Source organism: Sceloporus undulatus, chromosome 3 (genome assembly GCF_019175285.1).
Source record: "Sceloporus undulatus isolate JIND9_A2432 ecotype Alabama chromosome 3, SceUnd_v1.1, whole genome shotgun sequence".
Taxonomy (NCBI): domain Eukaryota; kingdom Metazoa; phylum Chordata; class Lepidosauria; order Squamata; family Phrynosomatidae; genus Sceloporus; species Sceloporus undulatus.
This window is the reverse complement of record NC_056524.1, coordinates 27377374-27386368: the sequence shown is the minus strand read 5'-3', so window position 1 is coordinate 27386368 and position 8995 is coordinate 27377374. Positions and strand designations below refer to the sequence as shown.

General features: G+C 41.9%; 1 protein-coding gene across 2 annotated transcripts in view; it reads right to left on the bottom strand.

Annotated features, from left to right (window-relative positions):
• Positions 1 to 1874: 1874 nt before the first annotated feature.
• The window catches only part of LOC121925287 (protein mono-ADP-ribosyltransferase PARP4-like), a 22074-nt gene continuing 14953 nt past the window's right edge, over positions 1875 to 8995 (bottom strand). For both annotated transcript variants that reach the window (XM_042457252.1, XM_042457253.1), the window contains exons 9-13: positions 8168 to 8341; positions 5473 to 5630; positions 4120 to 4257; positions 3636 to 3734; positions 1875 to 2124 (exon numbers count right to left, since the gene is read on the bottom strand). In XM_042457252.1, the coding sequence (XP_042313186.1) occupies positions 1890 to 2124; positions 3636 to 3734; positions 4120 to 4257; positions 5473 to 5630; positions 8168 to 8341 (804 nt within the window). In that variant the 3' untranslated portion in view covers positions 1875 to 1889. The remainder of the gene's footprint in view (positions 2125 to 3635; positions 3735 to 4119; positions 4258 to 5472; positions 5631 to 8167; positions 8342 to 8995) is intronic.

Sequence of the window (8995 nt, the reverse complement as noted above, 5' to 3'; positions counted from 1 at the left end):
GAAGCAATATTTGGACCATACTCCTGGTTCATGATCTTAGCCACTGCATTACACCAGTTCACAGCTAAACAACCACCACCACGATTACTATTCTTATTATCTCTTCAAACATTTCTTAAATTATCCACAGAGGTTTAACAAAGTGTTGTGGGTTTGTTTGTTTTTAAGGGGAAAAAATGCTGGCAAACATGACACTTGGGCCCCATTCACACTCACGTTTTTGTGCTGGGTAGATCTAGGGAGATTCGATGATGCAATACCCGATTCAAAGTTCCCACTATGCTTACCCCAATCAAATCTCTCCATGGCAATTTAACCTTGTTTAGAGTTCCCATTGCTATTTGTTTTGGTTGTAAAATGGAGCCTCCATTCTGACCATTCTGCCAATCAAATGATGCACACCTACGTCACACTTTTGTTTAAAGTAAACAAAATTTGGCTACCAGTCCTGAGGAATAGCAAAATAGGGACTCAGCAAATGCAAATGGGAAACCATTCAGTCAGGGGCTTTCTCAGCAGATAATGATCACCAATTAGCAGACATTAATCCTCTTTTGTATTAGCCTACCGGTCTGAGGCCAGCCATCAGCACAGAACAATACACATGCAAATCACTACTGCATTCCCAGGCTCACACAGTATATATACACCCAATTCTTCCAGGCAAAGCATTTTCTGAAGATGCCAGCCACAGATGCTGGTGAAAGGTCAGAAAGAAACTCTGCTAGAACATGGCCACATAGCCCGAAAACCCACAAAAAACTATGGATGCCGGCCATGAAAGCCTTTGACTTTACATTACCTACATCACACTGTCTGGGGGAATCCCCCCCAACTGTCAGCCTTGGAGGATGGCAAGCCCCTCTGGGCTCATTCACACAAGTGGGCAAGGAGAGGCCAGGCAGGGCAAGGCGAGAGGCAAAGCGGGCAAGTAGTTCCCATCCCCCAGTGGGGTTCCATGGCCGAGCTGGGAATCCAACCTGGTCCCCAAAGTTCCAACACTCAAACCACTTCCCTTCTCCTTCCTCTTTCCCTTTCCCTCCTTCATCCCTTCCTATCTCCCTTTTCCTCTCCAGGCCCCAGGTCCCTCCCTCTCTACTTGGACTGGTGTCCACCGGGCAAGGAGTTCAGGGTAGCAGCGGCAGCAGCCCAAGGGTAAGAGGGAGGAAGGAAGAGGCAGCGGAGGCGGCGGGAAGGGGGTCAGCGGAGTTGAACCAAGGGTAAGGGGGCGGAGGAGGAAGAGGCAGCGGAGGCGGTGCAGGCAGCAGGAGGGAGGCAGCAGGGGTGGAGGAGGAAATGGTAGTGGAGGTGGTGGATCTCCTCCAAAGCCCATGTGGGCAAGAGAAGCCAGGTGGGGCAAGACAAGGTGAGGCAAGGCAGGCATCAAGGTGGGAAAGCAGCTCCCATCCCTCTGCCCAATAGCCCTGGCCCACGAACAAAGGGAGAGAGAGAAGGGATGCCTGCCCCCCGGTACACACCATTGGGGCGCTGAGGGAGACTGGGCCATAGGGTCCATCTCGGGATCTGCCTCCAGAGAAACTCCGATGTCTGAGGGAAGAATTCCCCTCACCCAACCCCAGCCTGGAGACCCCTGACAGTCTCACCACTGCCGGGATGATCCTGGACTTTGAGTGATAGCAGGGAGAAAGCCAGGGGTGGGCATGACCCACCCCTTTTGCATTAACCCCTCCCTTCCTCTGCTCTGAATGTATTCGATTGCAAGTTCCCATTTGTGGATGGCTGAAAAGACCAGTTCTTTTTAAAAGAACCTCTGATTGCCCCGTTTCTGAAAACCTTGGATCAAGATGGATTTGCACCGTTCCCCCCGCCCCCAAAATTGGGTCTGAAAAGTATGAATGACCCCAATTTAAACCTGTTCACAAACCAATTTAAACCAGTTCAAAATGTAGACTGAACAACCCCTTAAGTGGAATTGATACCTCAAAAGTGGAATTGCTGTCTTTTTTCCTACTGACTCCATGCACACTGTCATAGCCCGGTGGTGCTGCTGTTAATGAACTGTTTGTCTGACATGTGTCCCAACAAGTTCCAAGGGCTACATCGCAAATCACAAGTAATCGGCCTCCATCTGTTGTACTTGGCTGAGAGTACCTGATGCTTGTACTATTAACATAGAAAATTATATACTTTTAAGAAACAATTATTAGTATTTTACAAAGCATTACATAATAATTCATTTTATTTTGTTCCTCCCTTCCACCCTCCCCCTTAAATGGGTTTACAGAGTATATATTAGGTTCACCATCACTGCCATATAGCCCTTCATGATCCCTTTACCTAAATATGGGTAATAGTCCTTAACAGAGAAGATTATATTCATACAGATTTTAAAACACTTCACCATTGCCCTTCCTTAGTTCAAGCACAGCAGTCTTTGGACACAATCCCACAATCCTTTACCACTGGCCGTACTGGGTAGGGAATGAAACATGTGGAGGGCCAAAGGTTTCCCACACCTCCTTTAGTTCAGAGTTTGGAAAAGTTACCTTTTTGGACTATAGCTTTCAGAAATCCCCAGCTACCATGGCCAGTGGAAGTTAAAAATCCAAAACAGTAACTACTCCAAGTTCAATTTTAGTCAGACCCTTTCAACTGACGCATGTGTGTCACACTAGGCATGTGTTTCATGATCCATTCTGCATCCAAGATTATTTAGAAAAGTATACACAGCTGGTTCTTAAAGGCTACCTTTAGGACTCATCCGCTCCAATTGGCTTTAGTTACTCAAATACACTTTCTGCTTTAAGTGCAACTGTCCAACTTATTTAAGTAATCGCCTACTTCCATATAATCCGCCCCCTACACTCGGGGGGGGGGGGGGTTTATTGCAACCTTTAAAGACCAGGTTAGTTGCTACTTTCCAGAGGATATTTTTTGCAACCGCTCCCAGTCTGTGGAATAGCCTGCCGGATGAGATCTGTCAAATCACCAATTTAGGGCCCGAACAGACAGGCCAAAATAAAGCTGCTTCGGACCATTTGGAGGTATGCTGTTTAAATGACCCAAGTGTTTTAAGAGACCAGAAGCTATGCCAAAGCTGCGCTCCAGTCCTTAGGACTGGAGCATGGCTTTCGCATGGCTTCCAGCCTCTTAGGACGCATGCATCACTTAAACAGCATACCTCCAAAGTGACCCGAAGCAGCTTTATTTTGGCCTGTCTGTTCAGGCCCTTAGACACTTTTTAAAAAGCTGTCAAGACGGATCTCTTCTGGCAGGCCTTTCCAGAATAAAGTCCTTCGCCACATAACAATCACACCTATACACCATGGACACTTTTAGTATATGACATGACTCTGTCCACGATTATTAGATTTTAATGTTATTTATGTAATTTTAATCTCAATTTGTTTAATTCTTTTTAAGGGGAGATATTGTGTATATCATTGTATGATTTTATATGTTGTTTACCACTTGAATTGTTTTTACAAAAAGCGGGATACAAATAAAAGTTTTATTTATTTATTTATTTATTTATTATAAAGAGATGGGCTTTATCTCTGACACCACACTGGGTCATGACCTAACCAGACATGATGGAGAGAGGCACGTTTGTCATTCATCTGTGTGCCCCATTCAAGTACTAAGCCAGGGATGGATAAAAAAAGGCTTCACACCTTATTGAATTGCTGAAATAAATTCCACTGCCCAAGTTCCCGCAATCAGTTCTTTGCAACCCATGTTCTTCAACAGCCATCTTTGGTAGAAGGAGTCCCCTACAAAATAAAGACAAACATGATGAAGCAGCTTGATATGTACAGGTACCATTTCTCTTATTAGTAATACACTCATCAATAATTTCCTTTGGAGGGGAGAAGGTAAATATGAAGTCGAAGGTAAATAATCATGAAGGAGATGACTAGTTCTCTCCCTCTTACTTGCCTGTGGAGATCATATCTAAACACCCTTCTCCACCAGCCACTTATTACAGTGGTGATAGCTGCAGCCATTGAACTGAAGGGTAGCAGAAGAGCTGAGGTGAGAAGGACCATACTTTTGACTAAGGGAGCAATATCATTGTCATTTTGTGTTCATGTCCACACTGGGGTGTGGTGGAGCACTACTAAGCTATGAGAAAGAGAAAATCAGCCAAGCCATTACCGAGATAGGATTCCAACAAAGTTGCTAGGAGATGAAGCATGGATCAAGGACTGAATGTTCCCAAGGTGACTCTCAAAAGTAGCTGCTTCTGTTATTCTACCAACTTTATATATCTGCAAAATTTTTACTGGACATTCACTGCAAAATAAAAATTACAGTTAATAAGTACCACAGAAAAACATCCACTGGAAAAGAAATACACAGAAATAGCAAGGAATGGTCAGTGGAATTTTATAGGCCTGGAAAGTCAACCCTGCCTTCATACTTTTCTATTTTTTTGCCCAGTTTCTTTGGCAATCTCCCCATCCCACACACCCCACCTCTGTATTCTGCCTATGAAGTGGCTTATAGCTACACACAGGGCAGAGACTGCATTTCTTTTACTACCTTTACCTTCAGTTTTCTCATGACTATGAAGGGATGGACTCCACATCAACCACCTGGAGCAGTACCTTAAGCAAATCACTCAAAATGATGTAGGCCTGCGACAAAAATGATGCAGGCCTCCAACATTATCATTCTTCTGCTTCTTTATGAATTTAATATCTTTGTCTGATCAAGAAGCCAGCAAGCTCAAAAATAGCACAATGTATTTTGCCTCTCTTGGCTGCCCTAATAAAAGTACCACCACAATATTTTGGCATATAGCCAACACAATCCCAGCTGGAAATATATGTCCTCACTCCAATGTTTGTCTGTTGGCTTTGTTTTATCCCTCACATTATAGGCAATACAGGAGAACAAACTGGTCATTATCTTTTATGACACTGTAACACCCAGGCCTTATCACACCAAATATTAATTTATATAGTATTACCAGCAGATGTTTCCAAGTTTTCATCCAACTGAGGCAGGCAGGGTGTGAGGACCTAAACTGTGGTCTTTCAAAGAATTAAATTAAAGGAAGAGCTAAATGAAGAGACACTAAAGGGACAGTGCCAGGCTCAGAGGAAGAGGAATGAAACCCAAGAAGATGAGGAATGCCTTAGGGCAAAGATTCCCGTGCTCTGAGGAGCCCTTAGAGCTCTGCATGCACTTCCCAGGTGCTCCACAGTCGTTCCAGTGAAATGAAAGAAATAAAGGTTGAATGAAATTAAAGAATAAGAATATATTTTTTATATATACCCCTAAACACTATTAACTTGTAAGACATAGAATAGGCCTCTTAAGGGCTTTGCCATAGAAATAAGAGCTGTTTGGGTCAAAATGTTTGGGCACCCCTGCCCTAGGGCACACAAAAATATAGGAAAGGTATGGAAAACACAAGGGACCAGTGAAAACCCTGCACCATCAGAGCAATACGAAACCTGGCAGGGCAAATGTTAAAACCTACCCAGCACTATTAAACCACACCTGGTGTTTTGGTCCACCTGCTGTTTCACTTTGTGGAACTCTTCAGTGTTTGCATCAAGGGCATCTATCCTGCACCTCAAAGCTCTGTACTTGGAAAGGGATGAAGGGTTTGGAACCGACATGTTTGTTTCCTGAACATTCAACATGTCCCTGATCAGCTGTAAAAAATAATATAGTCACAAAATTTTTTATTTTTCTACAATAAAGGCTTTTCTTACTTATTTATTTAAACATTTATACACTTCTTTTTGGTCTTCAAAGAAACTGAAGGGTGGGAAAGGGCCAAAGCTTCATAGTAGAGCAACATGTTTTGCATGCCGATTAAATCCTGGTTCATAGAATCATAGAACACCCTGGCCATTCTGTGTAAGAAGTGGAAACATTTCTTATCTAAAATCCTAGGAGAAGGATAGGAATCATGTGGCCTCTAGTTTACATGAAGTCCCAAAGCCATTTTATGCATACCCCAGGTCTCTCTTACCCATTCATTACACAAAATTGAGGGGAGGGGAGGCCTCCAGAAGTGGCAATTCTTGAATCCTTTTGAATCAGTGAGTCTTGTAAACAACTTGTAGGCCCCTCTTGTATCTTTTCAAAAAAAATTTTAAAATTACCAAACCAGAAACTCACTTTGGGCAATTCCTGTTTTATCCTTTGTATCTTTTGGCAGGTTTGAGAGGGCTTGCTGTACCCCCAGCAGGTCCGAGGGCAGAAAATTAGTTCCCCAGAGAGTGGTTGCTGGGCTGTGCAGATAACACTGAGCACCATCATGGTATATTATTATTTTATAGGTGACATTAAAAACATCCTAGGTCTCCAACTGATGGGCTTACAATCTAAACTGTATTCATCACTTCTTTAAATAATAGTAATAAATTACTGTAACCATTTAGAAATATGAATTGAGTCTTCATTATTTGAAGTGCCCTGGATTTTAGATTTTTTTTCAGATTTTGGAATATTTGCATATAAATAATGAGATATTTTGGCTATGGGACCCAAGTCTAAACATGCAATTAATTAAGTGTTTCATGTACACCTTATACACATAGCCTGAAGATAATTTTATACAGAACATTTTAAATAATTTTGTGCATGAAACAAAGTTTGTGTACACTGAACCATCAGAAAGCAAATGTGTCACTGTCTCTGCCACCCATGTAGATAATTTGAAATTATGGAGTATTTAACCAACTTTTTCACCACAGTTCCACTATTACATTGTTTGTATTATAAGTCCCAAACATCACATTATTTCACACAGACTGTTTTCCCTTTTGTCATCCTTTCCAGATAGGATAGCATCCAGGTGGCCAGAACTATAAACACGTCTTTCTTCTCACAGCGATAGCACTCCACTTGGCTATCTAACAAACAATCTCCCTCTTCCAGGGCTTCAACCTGCCCTGGGTTGACTGTTATATTGGTTTAGCACACACAATAAATCCTTTTAGCAAACTCTACAAAATAATCTAACACTGATCTACTAAGGAACTTTATTACAACATATATCTCTTCCATATATCCTCATACCCCCTCATACTATGGGGCTGAGCCTTTCTCATATATACAATCAACTTCTCTTTACACAGACAAGCATTTTCATCTAGCAATTAAAAATCATTTAATTCACCTGTCCATTCTAACATCAGCTCCTCATTGGCAAATAATATCCTTATGACAGTTAAGTTTCCAAGCACACTACATAACAACTGGGTTGGACACTGGGCATCCTAACAGATAGACATTATGGTAACAGGTAAGACATAACAGGTATGACAGCTGTTAACATGTGAACGTCAACCAATAACATAATCTCTGTCTCAACAACAACTCTTCTTCAATGTAGTCATCCCTCCTGATTCGCAAAGAGAGCACACAACAGCGCATGCAGGAGCACGCTGCCGTTGAAATCAATGGTGGCTTGAATGTTGTTTTTTCCCCAGATTCATGGGGAGGGGGGAGGTCTGGAATGTATCCCCCACGAATTGGGAGGGACGGCTGAATACAATCTATGCACTCCCAATTATATGACCAGAGTTCTCTAACTTCGGTCCGTGGCATAGACCATAATGGTTATGGGACATGGCAGCCAATAACTAAGGTGCCTTTCACACTATACAATTATAGCAATTTGATATCACTTTAAATGCCAAGGCTCCATTCTTTGGGATTGTAGTTTTGTGATGTATTTAGAATCCTCTGCCAGAAAGGTCTAGGAGGGTCTCACCAAACCACGAATCCTAGGATTCAGCAGGATGCAGCCTTGGCAGTTAAAATAGTATCGAACTGCTATAATGTGATAGAGACTCAAGCCTTAGGAAAAGCATTTCACTTCTTCAGAAAGATAAAAACCTTAGGGTACATTTGAGGTGCCATATTCCTCCTTTGGGATTAAACACAAAAATATGTTCTAATTGGCTGCATGTGCTATGGGAGAAGCGGGCTTATTATTATTATTATTATTATTATTATTATTATTATTATTATTATGCAAACAACATTTTGCAAGAGATGACCCTATGCACCCCATTCTTGTGATATCAATCTTGCTTATAGATCAAGGCAGTTCTGAAGAACTCTCTTAAAGTTCACAGAAGACACAACCACGTTTGAAACTTATTTAACAGATGTTCAAGTCATTGTATTCATGACTCTGGATCTACAAAAAAGGAATTAAACCTGATGTTGTTACCTGACAGAGATCCTGCTGCTTAGATAAAAGCTTCATGTTCACATTGCAATTCAGTTCACCTTTGTGTGGTATAATTTTGTAGAATTCTAACATCATTGGAGATAACTCATTTGGGGATTTCATGTCATGCAGTGCTTTCTTTACCCGAAGAAGAACACCTTCTGCTCTGCTAACCTTTTAAGAAATCACAACAGCAAAACATATTTTATTAGTTAACATTTTTATCCCACCTTACCTTCAAGAAGTTCATGGCACCCCCTCTGTTTATCACCAAAAAACCTCTCTGAGGTACATCAGGGTGAAAGAGTGTAGCTACCACATAGCAGCTGGCTGAAAGTCACCCAAGTGAATTTCATGGATCAGTGAATTTGCCCTCCCAGCTGCTAAACCGCTACACCACCCTGGCACTCAAAATGCTGTTTTAAGAGACTATCAGGTGGGAGAAAAAGGCACGATCCTGGCTAAATGGTGTGATTGTGCAGAAGATTTTCAGACGACATCACGCTCATCCAGGAATTATCCCAGGAAGAACCAGGAATACTTCAGCAACAAACTATTCATGGAGAAATCCTGTGAATGGCTTCTCAATAACACAATTGAAGGATGATTTTGGGAGTGCGAAAGTTAATCATGCTATTACAGAAGCAACAAGGGATACACAGAATGCATTGTGGTGGAGGCAATCTGTTCTCCTTGCCAGGATCGGTTTTGCAGTGGATCTCAGTCTTCTTTTTAGGTATGGGGCACAATTCTGTTTACACTGGATTAAAACAATGTGGTGAAGTAATAAATTTTATTTTATTGTATTTTACTCTGTGAGGGACAGAA